Source organism: Nicotiana attenuata, chromosome 7, assembly GCF_001879085.1.
Source record: "Nicotiana attenuata strain UT chromosome 7, NIATTr2, whole genome shotgun sequence".
Taxonomy (NCBI): Eukaryota; Viridiplantae; Streptophyta; class Magnoliopsida; order Solanales; family Solanaceae; genus Nicotiana; species Nicotiana attenuata.
The window spans coordinates 82257171-82280295 of record NC_031995.1 but is presented as its reverse complement, the minus strand read 5'-3'; the positions used below and the strand labels follow the sequence as shown (position 1 = coordinate 82280295).

General features: G+C 41.5%; 1 protein-coding gene across 1 annotated transcript; it reads left to right on the top strand.

Annotated features, from left to right (window-relative positions):
* LOC109230197 lies at window positions 21143-21727 on the top strand. Its single transcript, XM_019395722.1, has one exon. It carries the CDS (start codon window positions 21143-21145, stop codon window positions 21725-21727), a length of 585 nt encoding a protein of 194 aa, XP_019251267.1.

The following is a 23125-nucleotide window of genomic DNA, read 5'->3' as shown; positions in this document are numbered from 1 at the left end:
GGCAGTTTGTGAGCTACAATAGACGTACTAAGACCAGTCATGTCATCATACGACCAGGCGAATATGTCCTCATACTCTTTTAGAAATTCTGTGTATTCTTTCTTCTCCGATGGCGATAGGTGAATGCTGATTCACGTTTCCTTGACGTTTTCTGCATCTCCCAGGTTGACAATTTCGGTTTCGTCCAGGTTGGACTTAGGTATGTTCTCAAAGTTCTCAACTTCTTTGACAATCTCGTCAGGTATGTCATCTTCCTCTAAATCAATGTTCATTTGTTGCGTTGTCTCATTACATGTCACTATCATTGGTTCATCAAGATAGGTAATAGTAATGCTGTATTGGTAAAGTAAGGAGGAAAACGATAGCAATAAATATTAATTCATAATAAAAATCAAACATGCTTTTGATAGATTGAATAATTATTTTGAACATTGAAGATCTTATTGCGGAAATTGAAAAATACGGGAAAAAAATCATTAATAAATAAAACAGTGAATAGTGCTTGTTTTAGCCTTGCTACCCCGAGGCTTGTCGCGCTCTTTTGGTTGTCCTGATGCTCCAATTCTTGAGATGTGCCCCTCTGGATCTTGTGAAATAAGATGATGATGCCAGAGTGCACGAACTAACCTTTTGGGGAGGGGAATAATAAAAAACAAAAATAAAACAAAAGGTAGTCAAGTTAGTGAGGATTATAAAAAGTATTGCAATATTTAAACACATAGTGCGGGAATGTAAAGCGTGTCATAATTTGGGGAACCTCTTTTGTGCCCGAGGTAGGCCTAGCGACAAATTGATTTGGAGAACTTAGAATGCTAAATGCCTCATTTTATTGATAAAAAATAGGCGAATCCCAAATCGACGCTAAATAAACAAGAAATGAAAGTTACTAATGGCCATTGGCCTTGTTACATTTTAAAACGAAAAAAGATAAACTCCTATCTACTTGGTCCCAGAAGGACCTTCCCCAGATTCGGCATCCTTGGCTCCGTCGAATAGCTTCCCCAACTCGCGAAGTCCCAGCAACAGGTACGCTCTGGCTAGATGTCCGCCTTCGGTCCCTTCAGCATTTTGACAATCTTCGACCCTCTTAAGAAATTTCCTCTCCAGTTCTACTATGCCTCGCTCCAAGTATCCTATCCGTTTATGTGCACTGATAGCCATGTCCTTCCATTCCTCAATCAGCTTCTGGTTGGACTCTTGTATCTCGTGGTGTTTGCTCTCGCACTCACGGATCCTTTTATGCAGCTAGTTGTACTTGACTCGCGCCTCGGCCTTTTCATCTATAATCCGGTGACCTCGAACAAACCCTGGTTGGCCCAGACCATCATGATTGTCCTCCAACCAACCTGAGTAGAAAGGAGCGCAACCAGCATGATACATGTCTGGCTTGATGGTATCTCTCCCCATTATGATCTTGCAGTGCCACATATGCTGGGCTTGGCACTTGTAGGGACTACCACCATTTTTGAAGTCAGCTCGGAAATGGCTCATCTTGTCGACCCTGGGTATAACTTGCTTCCTACCAGCTTGCCTCATAACTCGAAGAGGGACGTAAGGGTATGTTCCTCTCAGACCAATAAGTATCAGGAAAGGTGCATTTCTGGATTGGGCGATGAACTCCCTGGTCGGAAACCACTCGAACATCCATTGAACCTGTTCTTCAGTCAGATTGTCAAATAGCTCAACCCATCCTTTGGCATTCTCCGGCTGAGCAAACATATCAGGGATGTAATTCATTCTCTTTGGATGATGAAAAGCGATGTGATCATCCCTGTCCCTTCGCTGAATCTCTTGTCGGTATTCGCCCTTTTGGAGATGTTCCATGAGCCAGAGTTGAAGTGATAAATTGCAGCATTCGAAGTGTTTTGCTCCTCGTTGACACTTCTCCAAGGCTCGGTATATGTCTGCAACGATCATGGGCACGATGCTGAATGGCTGCCCACTAATCCCCTCCATTAGGATCTTAGTTACCATAGCCAGCCTGGTATGGATTCTACCTTTCTTCATCGAAAATACAATCACACCCAGGAAGAAAAATATGAAGACGAAAACCCTGCGATGGACGTGTCCCAAGGACGTGATGGCAAACTCGCCAGAGTAGGCACGGTAAGATCTGTTGTGACCGTACCTTCAGGCATAGTTAAAAGGGATGTATGATTCTTTCAGGCATGTTAATTCTGGATTCCTCTTCAAACCCATAATTTTAAGGAAGCCCCTGCCTTTGCGATTCTCAGGCATTAGCAAACCCGGAGTTTCCCACACTAGACCGGCTAGTCCTCCTATCTCCTCCAACAAAGGTGTCATTTCAATGCCCCCTAAGCGGAACACGGCCCTTTCACAATCCCAAAACAATGTGCCAGCTTCTACGATCATGTTATTAGATTGGATCTCCAGGAGAGATGGTAGATTTCCCAGATATTTTCTGACAACATTTTGGTCACTAGAGTGTAAATCTTTCCACCAGCTTAGCAATCTCGGGTGGATGTTGGTGACCATGCCGAATCTGGGGACTTCATGCCTCATATTTCTGCAAGGCAAATAAGGTTAGGCCCCTACCCCCACCAGACTCGACTATTTAATATCAACAATTAGCATGAAGCATCTAGTTCTCAAAATGAATTCACAGAACGTGGTGACGCCCGTTAGTGTTTAAGGAAACCCAATGGACTATAGACAACGCTATCTTAAAGGATCATTATGGGGACAACATAATTGATCCGGCTAGGTTTGACCATGATGCATGCACAATTTGAACAGAGTAAGGTTTCTATAGGGATTTAGACTGGTACCCTTGAGCGGATAACTCAAGGGGGAAGGCTCGGAACTGTCGACTGCACTGCTGATCGACTAGTTTTACCGCAAATATGCCTTTTCGAATTTAGGGGGGTAATGATATAGGAAGAGCGCAACCACTCATTATAAGCGTTGCTATAGTATTTGTTTGGCACGAGTGGAGTATGATGTTGAGCATGATTATGCAATAATTAAAAGCATGTTGACATATATTTGCAAGTTAAGAAAGCGATAAATACAGCAGTTTCATAATTTAAAGCAATAAAGGAAAGAAAACAAAGGAGATATGTCAGTTTTGCTTTTAAAGAAGAAATTAAATGCTTAAAGGAATTAAACAAATAATTGCACATAGGGAGAGGTACAAATTCACAAGAACAATCTGAAATGGTAAAAGCCTAAAAATCCCCAGCAGAGTCGCCATGCTATCGCGCCCCTTTTTTTTTCTCTTCCCCTTCCATCGGGGAGGAGTACGGGTTTCGACATTCATGGGGTGTAAAGACCCATTTCCTTTTGGGAATTGGGTATTTTGAAGAGTCGCCACCTAACAATTTTTAAGGTGCGTTAGGGCACCTATAGGGTTCAACTACAACTACATTTGATAACCAGAGATAGGGTAAGGGCTTGAAATTATCCCAAGGGGAAGGTGCTAGGCACCCCTCAGGATCCACTAGTGTGGTTCACGGCCAGATAGTTTTTTGTGAATTTGTGCAATTAGCAAGTAAACAAATAAGGCTCAAATAATAGGGGATTTTAAATTTAAATACACAAGTGTTTGAAAAACAATAAAAGCAAAGTTTTGAAAAGAGTTATAATCTAAGCATGCTTGTGAATGAAAAAGGGGTCCTAAGTTTGTTTGTAATATGGATCACATGAATGCAATACCCCGTAATCACTCCTCAAAAGAGGGGCTACACGTGGTATTAGCGCACCGGTCATCATATCCATATCTACCCTTCCCACCCCGTGAAGGTAGTAAAGCGAGGATTGGTCTCGACCTCTATTGCATGCTATTACCCGTCCCAATCCTATCAGTCTCGGAGGAATTTAAGACTACTATTCCTATAAGAAGGAGGTTCTAAGCTGACTCTTAGGTTTAAAGGTAAAATGCTAAGGCGACATACAAAACAAGTAGAACTGCATTTAGAGGGGAAACATATAAACAATTAAAAGGCTCATGTATACCTCTGCAAATAATGCATAAGCAGCATGACTTAAACACAGTTAAGGTCTGAATTTTAAATCCTAAAGCAGGGTGTTTGAGTTAGAACCAGATTCATTATATAACCCAGAAAAGAAGTCTGAATCAGGCCTGTCTGCTAGTTGTAGCAGTTGATAATTAAATAGAGGCAGTTCCAATTTTATTTAAGTAATTACCTAAGGCTTGCCTAGGCGTGAAAAGGATTCAGTAGTTATTCAGGATTACTGCAGTTGGAGACTATTGTTATTACCTAAACATATTGTTTTAGGTGTTCAGCACATAGAAATTATGGCCAATTAGTTGTAAAGACTAAATGAAATTGTTTTATTCCTTTTCATGCATTCGTAATTAGCCTAAGTGTGCTTAAGCGAATATAAGTGAGATCCTAAAGACATGGTATCTAAATCAAAAGAGGTGCAGAATGATGTATATATGCAGAATCCTAAACAGGATTTCTATATGCAAAAATATTACAGATACTAGGGCATGTAGAGATGACATATTTGTTAATGTTGTTTAGCCTAAAACAGGATATCTAAGTGTACATGGCAGTAGGAACATGATTGCAGAAATACCGGTTATTAATACATTTAACGCAGGAATTGCTAAGTGGTATGATAGTGAAATGGACATGCTGAAAAATGATAAGTGTAAATCCTAAGGAACAGGATCTCTAATGCATGAAATGAGTCCTAAGCATGGATTCTATTGCGCAAGTAGGAATGTAAACCTAGTAACATGCTTTCTACCTTTTTAATAGCTAAAACATGCCTATTCCCTATCCCTTTTCACTAGCCAACCCCATAATGTTTACAAATTATTACAGACCAAATGATTGAATTACAAAAGAAGTGCAGAATAAGAAATTACAACCAAAGGAAGCCTGATCTTGACTTCCTCTCTTATGTAATTAATCACTTCAAAAGCCAATATTTCAAAGCCTTTCTCATATCTGGGTGTGTCAGAGTTCCCTAAGGACCTCAAGGGGTCCCGGGCAGTGCTCACACCCGGATTTGCATAACCAAACAGAATGAGTGCAGTGTGGAAGGGCCAACTCTTATGTGTCCAGGTTTAGAGGGAGCTCAAGGGTCCCAAGGCAAGGCTCACACAAGAGGGGAAGAACCTAGATTCTAAGAGTATAGTGAAAGTGCAGAACACATGTTGAAAGAGATTTATTTAAAGAAGTTGTACTAACAGTCCATTTTGAAAGCAATTAGTGGCAGAGGTGATTGAAAAAGTTGTAAATGAAACTCAAATTCCCAAGATTGGATCACACACAGAATCACAGTCATACAAAGGGGTCAAGGGGTTTGGGACACACATACATCTGACCGTGAACACATAACCCCATTAGGGTCTTAGGACTAGTTGGACATGCATAACAATGGCTGATACTGGCATGATCACAGGCTAGTCAGAAAGAGCATAATCACATTGAGGGAATAGGGACTTAGGATAGCATGTTCATAGTAAGTGACAAACATAAGGGAGTGCATTAATCTAGAGGGAAAGGGGATATTACAGCATGCTAGTAATGTAACTTGACTGCAGAACCACCAGCAGAAGTAAACAAGAATGAGGAAAACTGAAACAATTAAAGAAGCATATTGTTGTTGAGGCTTGAAAAATTAACTAGGACATACCAGTAGAGAAAGCAAGGTGCAGAAAGGTAAAATAAGCAGGATCCCACAGTCTAGCTTTGGCTTTCAGCTGGCTAGACAAAGTAGTAGCACAAGTAATAATAGAGAAGGAAAGAATTTTGAGTGTGTAAGTGTGTGTTCTGAACTCAATTGTTCGTGTCTTTGAAAGAAGAGAGGGTAGGGTATTTATAGTTTTGAAAACGAGTAGAAGAATAAGTTAACAAGTAAAGTTTCAACTCAAACATGGAAATAACCACAATCAGAATCAATTAACACAAGTACTTCCTTTTAATCAGGGAATCACAGCTTGAACGGATACTAACGGGGTCAAATAAAGGAAAGAAATCAGTTTGGGACAGATTGATTCTTGCCATATAAGGGGGTAGTAAAAGTATAAGGTAAATATTTAAGTCTAAGTACAAAATATGCTTAATTTTGGGGAAAGGATTCAAGGTAAAAATATCACAGTAATGAAAGGAAGGGAATCAATCAATTTAGACAAAAGCGAGTGAAAATTAGGATTTATAAAGGAACCCTTTGCAATCGGTCGTAACATTGAGGAAATCAAGATCAATCAAGAAAGAATCATGACTCTGCTTTTCAACATATAAATAGCAAGGGATGGACAGGCATACTAGACATGCAGGGTCAAACATATTGTCAAAGAGGAGCAAATTAAACATACAGTAGTAGCGGTAGTAAGTTAGGATTCAGTAGTAAAAAAACCTACTCGAAGCACAGTAGGAAACAAGGTCAAGTAGTCATGGATAATACGTAGAGCCAAAGTGCAGAAATCAGTCTTAACAGGTAAAGAAAGTCAGAAACAAATAAAGAACTCATAATAATAAGTGAGGGAAACCCTTTTAATAAATTAGGGTTTATGCCATAGTCGAGTTAAAAATGGTAAGAACTCAGAACCAGGTAAGTCAAGCAAGAAATGATTCAAATACAAAGGACTCAATCAAAACAATCATTCATACAAACAAACAAAAGACAGCTTCAGAACTCGGTTAAAACCCAAAAGTACCTAGGGTTTCAACACAATGAACCAGATAGAAGAAAAACATAAGCACATCGTTTAAAAATAGTAAAACAACACTGAAAATCAGAGAAGAGGTCTTTTAGAAGAGTTTTAAGAAACCCTAATTTGAAAGTGAAGAGTCACTTTGAAAGGAAATCGAAAAACCTTTTGGAAACATCGAGAAGTTCATAACGTGCACAGATCTAAGACAGATCTGAAAGAAAATTGAAAAGCTCTTAAAGCTAGGGTTTCAAAGAACCCAGAGAAAGTGGGAAAGACTTTGAAAAGTTACCGATCTAGACGGAAAAGTCAAGGATCTGACTTGAACAGCAATGGATGGCCGAAAAAAGACCAGAGATCGAAGTTGAGCAGGGATTGGACCAGATCCCTTCGAGAACTGTCCATGGAACCACGAAAATAGGTAACCAGTAGACATAGGAGACGAGTACACGCCTCCAATCACCATGGGAGTCCATGGATTAGGTAGGGATCGAAGGGAATTAGGGTAGATTTGGGTGGCGGCGGCTAGGGTTTAGGCGGTGTTGCAGAGAGAGTTTGAGAGGAAGGGGATTCTAAGGCGGCGGATTGTAATAAATGGTAGGGTTTTGGGGTCGTTTGGGATTAATTAAGGTAAGGGGCGATGGTGGTCGTTGATCTGAATGATCAACGGCCTAGATTAAAAGGGTAGGTGGGGAATCCGAGTTCGGGTTGGTTTTAAAGGGTTTAGGGGTCGGGTTAAATTAGAAATGGGCTGGGGAATTGGGTTTGATTTGGGGTTAAATTTAAAGCCAATTTAGGCTAAAATTTAAATAGCCAGTTTTTCCCCTTTTAATTTATAAAAAATAGTAAATGGCTACTGAGAATAAATTGAAAATACTAAAATGCTTTATAACACATAATTAACAATTTTAAAATACCAGACTCAATTTTATGAATATAAGACACAATTAAACCTTAAAAATGGCTAATATTGCAATTGTGTGCAATTTAGCTTTAAAAATACTAAATAAATTTGTAAAAATATGTAAAAAATTATTTTAGCCATATTTTGGATGAAATAAAAGGGAAATAAATCAATTTAAAAGATTAAAAATTATGGAAAAATAATAAAATGCTTGGACATGCTTATATATGTATATATATGATATTTTGAAAGTATATTCATATTGAATATATATATAGGAAAAAATTGGGTGTCAACACCCATATCATTGTTTGACGAGCTAGGACCTTGAGATGGAAAGGGAGGCGGGTTGTTTGGTTGTTGATACATTGGAGGCCTATGAAAGTCCGGCCCTTGATTTCCTTGATTACCCGTATTCCAACCCCCTTGGTTGTTGTTTCCTCCCCAGTTGCCCTGGTTGCCCCAATTCTGATTGTTGTTCCCCCAGTTGTTTTGGTTGTTATTGTTACCACTGTTCCAATTTCCTTGTTGGTTTTGATTCCCCCAATTTCCTTGGGATCTTCACTGTTGTTGTTGATTCGAAGCATTGCCCTGTTGTCCTTGGTAGTTGTTCACATACTGAACTTCTTCACTTTGATCATCATACCCATCATCTTGGTTGAAACCACTACTACCCTGCTCATATCGATCCGGATTTCCTTGAATTTGTTGACCTCTTTGTCGCCTCTTGTTGACCATCATATTTACCCCTTCCATGGCGTTCACCCTTCTTGGCGCTTGAACTTGCTGCAATTGAGCTTTGGCCAACTAGTTCATTGTTGTAGTCAACTCTGCTATTGCTTGGCCGTGGTCATGGAGCTCTTTATGCAGGTGAATGACATTGGGATCACCTTGTGGCATATTAACTCGACTTTGCCACGCCGAGGAAGTATCTGCCATCTCATCAAGTATATCACACGCCTCAGCACAAGGTGTGTTCATAAAGTTTCCCCCTACTGGCTGGTTCACTACACACTGATTGGTAGTGTTGATGCCACGATAGAATGTTTGCTGGATCATTGCTTCGGTCATGTCATTGTTCAGACATTCTTTCACCATCGTCCGATACCTTTCCCAGATCTCATGAAGTGGTTCATTTGGTTCCTGTTTGAAGGCCGGGATCTCATCTCTCAATGTCGCCATATGCCCGGCGAGAAAAACTTGGCTATAAACTTGTCGGCCAACTCATCCCATGTGGTGATGGAATGGTTGGGAAGTCTTTCGAGCCAGTCCAAAGCTTTCCCACTAAGTGAAAAAGGGAACAATCTCAGTCTCAATGCATCCTCCGACATATTTGTCTGTTTGCTTCCCTAGTAGGTACCACAAAACCCTTTAGATGTTTATATGCATTCTGATGGGGAGCGCCTGTGAAGCACCCTTTTTGCTCCAATAAGATCAACATAACATTTGTAATATGGAAATTGCCCGCCCGGATCAGGGGTGAGACAATTGCACTTGCGTAACCTTCATTTAGAAGTACCCGAGGAGCTACTCACGGAGGAGCTGGGGAGGGTATGGAATGTTTTCATTGGCCTGGCGGCCTCTTCTTTGAGCTTGAGGTACTATAGGTACCTCATCTTCAGCATAATCATCTACCTCCTCCCCTGGGAGAACATTTCCAATAGGATCATTATTTGCCATGTTGTACCTGAATCAATTAACTCACACAAGTTAGTAAAACAGAAGGAAAGAAAAACAAGACACATAACTAATCAGATAGATAGCCAAAACCATTTAGCTCCCCGGCAACGGCGCCAAAAAGTGATCGTCTCCAACCCTACACCACTATATAATGGCAAGGAGTGGTCGATGAAGCTTTTATCCAAAAGGTCGGGATTGATATCCACAAGGAGCTAATATTGGTTGGGAGTTGGGTTTCTATCCAATCTCGAGTGTTGCTTTTAATTGCACTTCTAACCATGCTTGGTTTTGTTTATATTCTACTTTTAATGCTACTGATTGCTGAAAATAATCTAAGTACAATGTTTTTGTAGGAGTTTTCTCAACTGATAAAAAGCACTAGGGAAGTGACTCACACCTAGGCGAGAATCTAATGGGGTCTAGAATTTAGGACAAGCTTGTTATATTTGGGGTCATGATATAACCTTTACACATAATTACTCACTATATATCTCTCGGTAGTTTGAGTGACTTTGCCCTAATTGACTTTCTCAAGCCCAATTGGGTGTTCAAACAATGCAAGCAAAATTGGCTCAAGTCGGGTATTACTATCTCTAGGTTTAACCCTTTAATTGGGGCTATCAATCTCTTGAATTCACCCCAATTCCTTATTAGCCTGAATTTCCTAGACTTAGTCCCTCTTTCTCAAGAAGAGTCTAAGTCATAAAGGCATGAATCAGTGTTTGCAACCACCTATTCTACAATTAAAGCATGAATCAAGCTAAATATCAATAACCCATAAACAATTAAGCCCTAAAATTGAAGACCCATTAAATACCCACACTAGGGTTGGGTCACAACCCTAGATAATGGGTTTAGCTACACATAATCAAGGTAGAAATCAAAGAACAAAATAAAATATAAGCCATAAAAGCTGATTACGAGAATAAAATCTACGAATAATAAATAAAACTGCTCTAACATTACTCTAAGTGGTAAAATATGGTTGTTCATGAGCTCCTCGGACAAAATATCACCTAAAAATGTGAAAAAGATCTATTTATACACAGCTGAAATTACTGGATAAAAATACCCCGACGGAGGTTCCGCTGTGAGCGGAATACTGAGCACCTCAGCGTATAGCCTTTCGCGGCTGCGCAAAACAAGCGCGGACCGCGTTTCTTCACTTTTGGGCTTGGTTTGAACTTGATTTCGTGAGCAGCGTAAAAGTTGCCGCCTCTGCGATAGAATCAACCGCGGTCGCATAATTTGGACGCGGACCGCGCTCCTCAGTCAGGCTCAACTTGCAGGTTCTTTGAACTTTGATCAACGCTCCCAGCGAAAATGTCATTGTGGTCGCGTCAGGTATTCTACGGCCGTGCTTTTTCATCGCAGGCCGCGGTCACTGATGTCTCCAAAACACCTTCTCTAAACCTCACTTCCGCAGACCGCATAATTGTGGCCGCTTCAGCGGTGGACTTTATGCGGCCGCGCTTTTCCATCGCGGTCAGCGCTTCAGTCCTAGCTTTGAACTTGTGCAATTTTAACTCCTTCTTGAGTTGATTTTGGCTTTCTTGCCTCATTTTGACCAAACCCTGCAGACAAGCACATTAAGTCAGTTTTCGGGAATACTTTTACACATTTTTTATCCAAAACCTAAGCAAAAGAGAGCATAAGATAGGCTAAAATCCATAGTTATCATACTTGCAGGGGTGGTCGGCTTGGTTTTCGTGAAGTTTTGAAGTGATTTGGGACACTTGGTCCCTTGGTTGGAGGCTTAAGTTGTAAGAGTTGACCGGAGTTTGGCTTTTATGTATACGACTTTGGAATAATATTTTGATGGTTCTAACAGCTTTGTAAAATGATTTTTGACTTAGGCGTATATACATATTTAGATTTGGAGGTCCGTAGGTTGATTCAATGCCTTTTGGCCAAAGTTGGAAAGTTGAAGGTTTAGAAGGTTCATAGGTTTGATCGGAAGTTGACATTGTTGATAGCGGGTTTGGATTGTAGTTCCATGAGTTGGAATAGGTCCGTTGTGTCATTTGAGACTTGTATGCAAAATTTGGGTTTATTCCAAGTTGATTTGATATGGTTCGGCATGAGTTTTCGAAGTTTAAAAGTTCATTAAGATTGAATTGAGGTGTGATTCATTATTTTGATGTTGTTTTGTGTGATTTGAGGCCTCGAGTAAGTCTGTGTTATGTTTTGGGACTAGTTGGTATTTTTGGACGGGGTCTCGGGGTCCCCGGGTGTGTTTCAGATGAGTCTGGGATCATTTTAATTAAGTTGAACTTGGCTAAAGATTTCAGGTCTGGTGCAATCACACCTGCGGTTAGGTGTGGTAGATTTAATGGCACATCTTCGGATTTTTTTAGCACAGATGCGAGTGAGGAGGCTGGGAGGTGGGTCCGCAGATGCAAAAGATGGGGCACCTACGCGAAGGCATTTCTGACATGCTGGAGGAGCAGAAGCGCGACCGTAGATGCGACTGGCTGACCGCAGAAGTGGGATATCAAGAGCCAAGGGGGGTTGCAGGTGCGATGCCTTTACCGCGGATGCGGAATCACTAGCAGGTTTTATAGTTCGAAGGGCGTGGTTATTTTCTCAACTTTTGGAGTTGTGGAGCTCAGCTTGGGGCGATTTTTGGAGGACTTTTCATCACAATTTAAGGGGTACGTAATCCTTACTCAATTAGGGTGTCAGATATTGATTACCCATAGATTATTGCACTTAATTTGTAAGAATTTAAGGTGGGATTTGGACTATGATTATGGATTGTGTGAATTGATGATTTGAGGTTGGAATTGGATGAAACACATATATTTGGACTCCTATCAGAATGGATGATTGGAATTTGTGAGTTTTGTTAGGTTCCGGGGAGCGGACCTAGGGTTGACTTTTGGGTTGAATTTGCATAATTGATTCAAGTCTTAGCTTTATCGTTTGTATTTATTTCCTATAGCTCTTATTGATGATACTAAGTTGTTTTGGCTAGATTCGAGTCATTTGGAGGTCGATTTGCATGGGAAGTGATTTTTGGAGTATTGATTCCCGCATTTTGAGGTAACTAACATATCTAAACTTAGATTTGAGGGTAACTATCGCTAAGAACTATGATATTTGAGATGTGTTGGGGGTGACACGCGAGCTAGGTTACGGGTGTGTGTGCGTGCACGGGATATTCATGATCCAAGTGGATATAGACTACTGTGAGAATTATTTTCTATCATGCCTTGTTATACCCATGTTCTCTCTACTTGTATCATTATTTGAGCTATGATTCATGTTAGAATCATTTCTAGACTATGTGCTTGCTTGTTAGAGACATGATAGGGCTACTCTTGTTGTTTTGAGTTGTTTGCCTTAATTATAAACGTACTCCTAGTCATGATGCTATATCCGTGTATGACATCTTTGTCTCAGCATATTTTTATTTTTATTTCTCACATATTGTAGATACCTCATATGTAAAACATTGTTGAACTGAGTACTGTGAGATGTGATTAACTAACACTTGAGCGGCTAATGCCTAAGCCTGGTCCATAGCGCCGATTTGGTATTAATTTTGAGGTGGCGTGTACGCCATGCCTATATTTGGATAAGTGGTACTGAGTAGGGGCAACACGTGCACTAGGCCCCACTATTGGGCTATGTGATATTGATCAGTGCTTGGGCAAGGATCCGCCCCTCCGGAGTCTGGTATTCACAGTTAGCGCAGACACAGGGTTATATATGCTTTGGCGAGGGGCATTTGTGCCAGGCACCCGTACAGGGCTGAGTGTGGTTGTGTGTGTGATGGGGAAGGGCACTTGTTCCAGGCTTCGTGAGAGTGCTGAGTGTCATTATACTTGATGGTTTAATTGTGATGTTATTGTCTTGACATGTTTATCTGGCATGTAGGCATAGAGATGTATTTTTCTTAAGCTAGATGGTAAATGAAATGTCTTATCTGTTGTTGAAAGTTTGGGAAATCACAGTTCCTTAATAGAACTCACATTTCAGAAATCTCGGTGAAAGATTTGGGCTTTAACTGTCAAACTGGGAAAGCATGTCTAAATTTCTGTAGTTGTGAACGAGTTGAACATGATATTTTTAAGCCGTTTACTTTTACTGTCTTCATTATATCCTAAGTTGTTATTGATTATTAATGTTGGACACTGACTTTTCTTCTGAGCTCGTCACTACTTTTTGCCCAAGGTTAGGTTTGTTACTTATTGAGTACATGGGGTCTGTTGTACTCATGCTACACTCTACACTTCATGTGCAGATCCAGATACTTCTGGGCACGGTGATTGCTAATGTTTACACCAATACCATCTTATGGAGACTACGAGGTGCTGCTATGTCATCCGCAGACATTGAAGTTCTCATCCTTTTATTTCTGATATCATTGTTCTATTGTCCAGACAGTTTATATTGAGGATGTGACCATGTATTTGAGATATTTGTAATGCTCATGTACTCGTGGATATTAGATCATTGGGATTGTTGTAGTTGAGTTATTGTTGTCTTTCTCAGATATATCATGATATTTTCGATGTTGAGATTATTAAGTTCTATTATTAAGTTCATTATTATTGTGAAACTGTTGTCTTGCCTAGCAAGTAGTTTTAGGCACCGTCACGACTCTGATGGGAGGTTGGGTCATGACAAGTTGGTATAAGATCACTAGGTTGCCTAGGTCTTACGAGTCATGAGCAAGTTTAGTAGAGTCTTGCAGATCGGTATAGAGACGTCTGTACTTATCTTCGAAAGGCTGCCTTAGTCGTATGGATTTGTTAATTTCGAAGTTTGAACCTTTAATCTTCTATTCTCTCATAGATGGTGTGGACACGTTCAGCTGATCAAGGACCAGCGCCACCAGTCGGAGCCACGAGAGGCCGAAGCCGAGGTAGAGGCCGAGGTGGGGCTCGCATTATAGCCAGAGCAGCACATATGGTGCCAGCAGTTGCTCTAGTAGAGGAGCAGGTTTTGAATACTGTTGAGTCGGTGGGACTAGCTCAGACACAGATGATGCCTATTGTTATACCTGGTCTTGAGGAGACTTTGGCTAAGATCTTAAGAGTGTACACGAGCTTGGCTCAGGCGGGCATGATACCAGTTGCACCAGCTACCTCACAGGCTGGGGGAGGAGCCCAGACTCCCACTACCCGTACATCGGAGCAGCTAGCTCAAGGTTATCAGATACTAGGGGTGTTGCCAGTTCAGCCAGTTGTTGCAGCTCGAACCAAGGTTGGTCCATCTATGTCCGATGAGGAGCAGAAGAGGTTGGAGCGATTTAAGAGGCTTAATCCTTTCGAGTTCAGTAGAGGAGACTTAGATGATGCTCAGGGTTTTCTGGGTCAGTGACATCAGATTCTTCGCGCAGTGGTATTGTGGACACCAGTGGAGTTTCTTTTACTACTTTTCAGATGACAGGGCAACCTACAGATGGTGGTAAACTTATGAGTTAGGAAGGCTAGTTGGCGCAACACCACTTACATGAAATCAATTCTCCTCTTATAGAAGTTTATTCCACAGACTCGTAGAGAGGAACTGCCTACGGAGTTTGAGCATCTACGCCAGGGGGATATGACTGTGATCCAGTATGAGATGAGATTCACAGATTTGGCACGTCAACCAGTATGGTTAGTTCAGACTGAGAGAGAGAGGATCAGGAGGTTCATTGATGGCCTCAACTATGGTCTACGTTATAGTTTTGCTTGAGAGGCTGAGACGGATGTTAGGTTTGACTAGGTGGTTGAGATTTCTAGGCTTTTGGAGCATGTTTGTAGGCTTGAGCGAGAGGAGAGGGAGGGTGAGAGGCCCCGTGGTTCAGATGGTTTTGGTGGCACCACGTTTGGAGGTCAGTCACATCACAACAAGGGTCGTCCTTTTAGGCTTGCTCAGGCAAATCACCAGATTCCTCATAGTTCATTAGTTAGCCACAGTTCGTACATTACTCGCCCAGTTCAGTCATCATTCACTGCATTCCCATCTTAGAGCTCATACCTACTCTATCAGTTCAAGGTTTGTTATTACTGGGTTCTTCCAGTGGTTATTTTAGGCCCCATAGCATTCCCGGTTCAAGATTGCTATGAGTGTGGGTGTTGGGGGCATGTGAGGAAGTATTACCCCCATTTTTATAGAGGTCCAGTGCAACAGGAGGCCAGACTTTGACTCCCGTACCAGTTGCTACACCACCCACTCAATCAGCTCGGGGTAGAGGTCGTATGGACGAGGTCGGCCTAGTGGGAGAGGTCTGTCAGGCGGTGGGCAAGCACGTTGCTATGCATTTCTTGCTAGAAAAAGGCAGTTGCTTCGGACGCCGTGAGCACATGAATTATTTTAGTGTTCCACATGGATTCTTCGGTGTTATTTGACCCTGGTTCCATTTACTCTTATGTGTCATTCTATTTTGCTCATTATTTGGATATGCCCCGTGATTCCTTAGTTATGCATGTTCATGTCTCTACACCGGTGGGTGATTTTATTATGGTGGACCATGTATATCGGTCTTGTGTGGTGACCATTGGGGGTTATGATACTAAAGTTGATCTCTTACTGCTCAGCATAGTGGATTTTGATGTGATTTTGGGCATGGATTGGTTGTCACCATATCGCGTTACTCTTGATTCTCACGCTAAGACCGTGATATTGTCTATGCCAAGGTTGCTGGGGTTGGAGTGGAGAGGCTCCCTGGATAATGTACCTAGTAAAGTGGTGTCTTTTCTGAAGGCTCAACGGATGGTTGAGAGGGGGTGTTTGGCGTATTTGTCCTCCGTGACAGATGTTAGTGCTAATACTCATACTGTTAAGTCAGTTCCAATAGTGAGGTAGTTTTCAGATATATTTCCTATAGAACTACCGGGCATGCCACCGACATGGATATTGATTTGGTGTCAAGCACTTAGCCCATCTCTACTCCACCGTATCATATGGCACCAATAGAGTTGAAGGAGTTGAAGGAACAATTATAGGAGTTGCTTGATAAGGGTTTCATCAAGCCTAGTGTGTCACATTGGGGTGCACCAGTACTATTTGTGAAGAAGAAAGATGGTTCAGTGAGGATGTGCATTGACTACAGGTAGTTGAACAAGGTTACTATCAAGAACAAGTACCCACTACCACGTATTGATGATTTGTTTGATCAGCTTCAAGGTGCTAGGGTATTCTCGAAGATTGATTTATGATCGGAGTACCATCAGTTGAAGATCCGGTCTTCAGATATCCCGAAGGCGGCTATCATGACCCGCTATGGTCACTATGAGTTTTTCGTGATGTATTTTTAGTTGACCAATGCCCCCAACAGCTTTTATGCACTTGATGAACAACGTATTTCAGCTTTATCTTGATTCCATCATTACAATTTTTATTGATGATATATTGGTGTATTCTCGCAATCGGGAGGATCATGAGCAGCATTTGAGGATCGTTGTCACCGCCCAATTTCTCCTATAGACCGTGATGGCACCCAACGTTACCGCTAAGCAAGCTTACAGTGAACTAACTTTGTAATCCTTTCTTTTAAAGATTTAAAATAGTTGATTTTTAGTTTGTGCATAAATAAAAAGTAAGAATTTATAAAAATGAGAGATCAAGATTTTTAAAGCAAGTTAGATAAACATAATAACCCAAAACTATCAAGTGTCTACTTGCATTAACTACCAAGACCTAGTGTCACAAGTGTATGAGCAACTAGTATAATATACAAAAGAATACTAGTCTACTATCTAAAGTGAAATAGACAGAAAATACAAGCAAAAGAAAGACTCCAGCTACTGCAGAACGGGCTTAGAGGGGCAGCTCACCACGAAGACTCGGGAATCAAGGATGCGCACCGGACTGATATCCAGATGCACCTGCCTCAGATCCTGCACGTTTAGTGCAGAAGTGTAGCGTGAGTACATAAACAACATGTACCCAGTAAGTATCCAGTCTAACCTCAAAGAAGTAGTGACGAGGGGTCGACTTTGACTTACTATGGGCTAACAATAAAATGCTAAAATCATAACTAAGCATGGATTACATAATATAGCTAAAAGCTCAATCACAGGAAATAATAGGCAATCCTCACTAATAATAAATCCCAAGTTTATTTCCATTATTTAAAAATTTATATCTCAAGCCAATGAAGTAATATCAATTTTAATTGGTTCTAAAGATTTATGACGTGCAAATTATGCTGAGGTCGTACGGTCCGATCCAACATAAAATATATAAATTGTGCACTTCCGAGGGTCGAATGCCACGAACCATAGATGCATCTACTTGCTACCAAGGCATTCGGCCAGCTCCACAAAAGAGAAAATACTTTATAACAGCCGATTTAAGATTTATTAAGCGGCAGATATTTAAAAAAATACAAATTCTCAATAACAGTCAAGTGACCCATCCAAGAATTCAAGTAAATGAAATTTAACCTTTTAAAATTCCTTTATCAAGTTCCAACATGGTTTAAGCAATAAAGTTAACAAGTAGGGTGCAAACATCGTAAGTATAGCATGGTATGGGTCCTAGACTACCCGGACAATAGCATAATTAGTAGCTATGCACGGACTCTCGTCACCTCGTGCATACGTATCCCTCACAAATAGGAGCACATATTAATCAATTCACCTATGGGATTAATTCCCTCTTACAAGGTTAGAAAAGAGACTTGCCTCATCTCAAAGCCTACTTTCCCATATTCAGTGACAAACGACTCGAAACTAGTCAAATATTATACGAAACAATCAATACATGTTCAAAAGTTCATATCCTAACTATCAAAGTGATTTCCCAATCCTAATTGAAGAATCCCTAAAATTCACCCCCGGGCCCACGTGCCCGGATTTCGGAAATTTTCGAAGAAAGTTGTTACCCATAACCTCATGAACTCAAATATATGATTTTCCCTAAGTTCCATAACAAATTTTGTCGTTAAATCCCATTTTTATCAAAAACCTAGGTTTTTCATCTAACCCATAAATTCCATAATTTACAAGTTAAAGTCTACCCATAATCATGTATTAAACTCACATTAGGTAGAAATTACCTACCCTTAATAGCTAGGTTGAAATCCCCCTTTTTGAAGCTCCAAAATCGCCCAAGTGTGTGAAAAATGAGAGGAAAAGGCCTAAGTCCAGTATTTAGAACAACCTCACTGCCCAACATTTCCCGTGCCTGCGAAGCCACTACCGCACTTGCGGTTTTGCTTCTTCGGAGAAAACCTCACAGGTACGATCCTCCCCAAGCTGGCCAAAATTCGCACCTGCGGAGCTAGGGCCACTCCTGCGCAACTGCTGCTGCGACCGTTCACCCGCGCCTGCGGACACTACCGCTTCTGCGATCACAGTCATTGCACCTGCGCGTTCGCAGGTGCACTAAATTTCTCGCTCCTGCGGATCCTGGGCAGCCTTTGCTTGTCCGCTTTTGTGGCTCGTGGCATGCACATGTGAGCTCGCACCTGCGACTGACCAAGCGTATGTGCGTTTACACCAGAAGCAAAAGTTTTAGCATTTTCCTTCAAGTCCAAACTTGATCCGAGCCTCGTCCGTTTAACACCCGGGGCCCTGCCCGAACATACCGACAAGTTTGGAATCGTAAAACGGACTCGCTCGAACTATCGGCATGCACAAAACAATATTAGAACTCAGAATCACACCCCAAACTAATTGAACCATAAATAAAAACTTCAAGTTCTTCAATTTACTTCCAATGCGCCGAAACGTACTTAAACTACTCGGAATGACACCAAATTTTGCGTGCAAGTCTTAAATGACATTACGGGACTATTCCCCATCTTGGAATCCCATTTGGAACTCGATATCACCAAAACCTACTCCAAACCAAATTTAAAGAACTTCAAAAACCTTCAAAGAGCCAACTTCACTATTAGGTGCCGAAACGCTCCCAGATCATCCGAAACCCGATCCAAACATACTCAAAGAACTTCAAAAACCTTCAAAGAGCCAACTTTCACTAGTAGGCACCAAAACACTCCCGGGTCATCCGAAACCTGATACGAACATACGCCCAAGTCCGAAATTATCATACGAACCTATTGGAACCGTCAAATCCTAATTCTGAGGTCGTTTTCCCAAAATGTTGACCAAAATCAAACTTAGCCTTTTTAGCCCAACCTTAAGGAACCAAGTGTTCCAATTTCAACCCGAACCCTTTCAAATACCATATTAATCATTCTCGCAAGTCATAAAATAGTAAAAGCACGTACGGGAACTCTTATTTAGGGGAAGAGGTTCTAGAAGGCAAAACAATCGGCCGGGTCGTTACAATCGTGCTCTAAACTTTAAGAGAGAAGAAGCTATATGCTAAATTCTCCAAGTGCGAGTTTTGGTTAGACTCAATGGCATTATTAGGACACGTGGTGTCTACTGAGGAGACTATAGTGGATTCAAAGAAGATTGAGGCAGTTTAGAGGTGGCGCAGACCGTCTACTGCTACTGAGATCAAGAGTTTCTTGGGTTGGCTAGGTATTATCGCTATTTTGTGGAGGGATTTTTATCTATAGCAGCCTCATTGACTAAATTGACAAATAAGGGTGCCCAATCAGGTGGTCTGTTGAGTGTGAGGAGAGTTTTTACAAGCTCAAGACTGCCTTGACTACAGCTCCAGTTCTAGTTTTGCCTTCGAGATCGGGCTCATATATGGTCTATCATGATGCTTCACAAATTGGCATTGGATGTGTGTTGATGCAGGAGGGTAGAGTGATTGCTTATGCTTCGCGCCAGTTGAATCCCCATGAGAAGAAATACCCAATGTATTATTTGGAGTTAGCAACCATTGATCACATGCTCATGATTTGGAGGAATTATCTTTATGGTGTGTCTTATGAGGTGTTCATAGATCACATGAATCTCCAACACTTCTTCAAGCAAAAAGATCCGATATTGAGACAACGGAGGTGGTTAGAGCTACTAAAGAACTATGATATCACTATTCTTTATCACCCAAGGAAGGCCAATATGGTAGCCGATGCTTTAAATAGGAAAGCTGAGAGCACGGGGTGTCTTGCTTGCATTCTAGTTGGGGAGAGACCGGTAACTTTGGATGTTCAGGCTTTGTGCGACAGGTTCGTGAGGTTGGATGTTTCGGAGCCTAGCCTAGTTCTTGCTTGCGTGATTTTACGGTCGTATTTCTTTGAGCGTAATAGGGCATGTTAGTATGATGATCCCCACATGCTTGTCCTATAGGACACGATGCAGCACAGGGATTCCAAGGGGGATAATATTGGTGATGATGAGGTATTGAGGCTACAGGGTCAGATCTGTGTTCCGAATATGGATGGGTTGCAAGAATTAATCCTTGACGAGGCCCATGGCTCGCGGTATTCTGTTCATTCGGGTGCCGCAAGGATCTACCAAGACTTGAGGCAAAACTATAGGTGGTAGATGATGAAGAAGGATATTGTTGAGTATGTTGCTCAGTGTTTAAACTGTAAGCAGATGAAGTACGAGTATTAGAGGCCGGGTAGTTGGCTTTAGAGGTTAGATATTCCGGGGTGGAAGTGGGAGCATATCACTACGGATTTTGTATTTGGGCTTCCACAGACCTTGAGGAGATTCGATGCAATATGGGTCATTGTGGACAGACTGACCAAGTCTGTACACTTCATTCCAGTCATGACTACTTACTCTTCAGAGCAACTGGCTCAGATTTACATTCCTGAGATTGTTTGCCTTCATGGTATGTTTGTGTTTATTATCTCTGATTGATCCACTCAAATTATATCGCATTTTTAGTGAGGAGTGCAGCGAGAGTTAGGCACACAGGTCGAGTTGAGCATAGCATTTCATCCCCAAAAGGACGGATAGCCCGAACGCACTATTTAGATTTTGGAGGACACGTTATGTGCCAGTGTCATTGATTTCGGCGGTTCATGGGATCAGTTTCTTCTATTAGTAGATTCTTCCTAAAGCAACAGTTATCAGTCGAGTATCCATATGGCTCCTTATGAGGCCTTTTATAGGAGGAAGTGTCATTCTCCCATTGGTTGGTTTGACCCTGGGGAGGCTAGTTTGTTGGGAACTGATTTGGTCTGTGATGCCTTGGAGAAGGTAAAGTTGATACAGGAGCGGCTTCATTCAGTGCAGTCCAGGCAAAAGAGTTATGCTGACTGGAAGGGTCGTGATATTGCATTTATGGTAGGCGAGAAGGTTCTACTCAGAGTTTTTCCCATGAAGGGTGTGATTAGGTTGAGGATGAAGGGCAAGTTGAGGCCTCTGTATATTGGGCCTTTTGATGTGCTTGAGAGAGTTGTAGAGGTGGGCTACAGACTTGCCTTGCCATCTAGTCTATCGAGAGTTCACCTATTGCTTCATGTTTCCATGCTCTGGAAGTATAATGGGGATCCATCATATGTATTAGACTTCAGTACGGTGCAGTTGGATGAGGAATTGACTTATGATGTGGAGCCGGTGGACATTTCGGCCCGGCAGGTTCGAAAGTTGAGGTCAAAAAATATAGGATCGGTGAAGTTTCATTGGAGAGGTCAGCCGGTCGAGGAGGCTACTTGGGAGACCGAATAGAAGATCCTGAGCAGATATCGTCACTTTTTTGAGGCTCCAAGTATGATTCTAGTCTCATTCGAGGACGAATGTTTATTTTAGAGGGGGAGAATGTAATGGCTCAGCTGGTCATTTTGAGTATTTTAGCCCCATTTCCTCTATTTGATACTTTTCATATGTCTACTTATAGTTATGTGACTTGCGGGGGTGGTCGTCTTGGTTTCCAGAAAGTTTTGGATTGAATTGCGACACTTAGTCCCATGGTTGGAAGCGTAAGTTGTAAGAGTTGACCGAAGTTTGATTTTTGTGTAGACGACTCTATAATAGTGTTTTGATGGTCCAATAGCTTCGTGTGGTGATTTTGGACTTAGGTCTATGTCCGGATTTAGATTTGGAGGTTCATAGGTTGATTCAGTGCTTTTTGGCCAAAGTTGGAATGAAAAAGGCATGGAAGGTTCATAAGTTTGACCGGTAGCTGACTTTGTTGATATCGGGTTTGGATTGTAGTTTCGAGAGTTGGAATAGGTCCGTTGTGTCATTTGAGACTTCTCTGAGTTGATTGAATACGGTTTGGCATGAGTTATAGAGGTTTGAAAGGTTATTAGTTCATTAGGCTTGAATTGAGGTGTGATTCGTTGTTTTGATATTGTTTTGTATGATTTGAGGTCTCGAGTAAGTACGTGTTATGTTTTGGGATTGGTTGGTGTGTTTGGACGGGATCCGGGGGGCCCAGTTGTGTTTTAGATGAGTCTCTGATCATTTTGGCTAAGTAGAACTTGGCTTAAGGTTTCAGGTCTCGTGCAATCGCACTTACGGTTAGGGGTGCGCAGATGCGCCATCGCATCTATGGAATTTTTGATTGCATATGAGAAGGAGGAGCTTGAGAGCTAGTTCCGCATATGCGGAAGATGGGACGCAGATGCGAAGGGGCATTCGAGTTGTTGGAGGCGTAGATGCGGTTGGGTGACAGCAGATGCAGGATGTGAGGATCCAAGAGAGGATCATAGGTGCGGTCCTTTTTACCGCAGAAGTGGTACCGCATATGCGGTTAAGTGTCCGTAGACGCGGAATCACTAGAAGGTTTTATATTTCGAAGGGTTTGGTTATTTCTCATTTTGGGAGTTGTGGAGCTCGCCTAGGGGCGATTTTTGGAGGAATTTTCATCACAGCTGAAGGGGTAAGTAATCCTTACTTGATTTTGTTGTTAGATATTGACTATCCTTAGAATATTGCACTTAATTTGTAATAATTAAAGGTGGGATTTGGGGGTTTTTGGACTATTGTTTTGGAGAGTGTGAATTAATGATTTAATGGTCCAGTTGAGGTTGTAATTCTTTGAAACACATATATTTGGACTCCTAATAGAATAGATATTCAAAATTTATGAGTTTTGTCGGGTTCTGGGGTACAAGCCCAGGG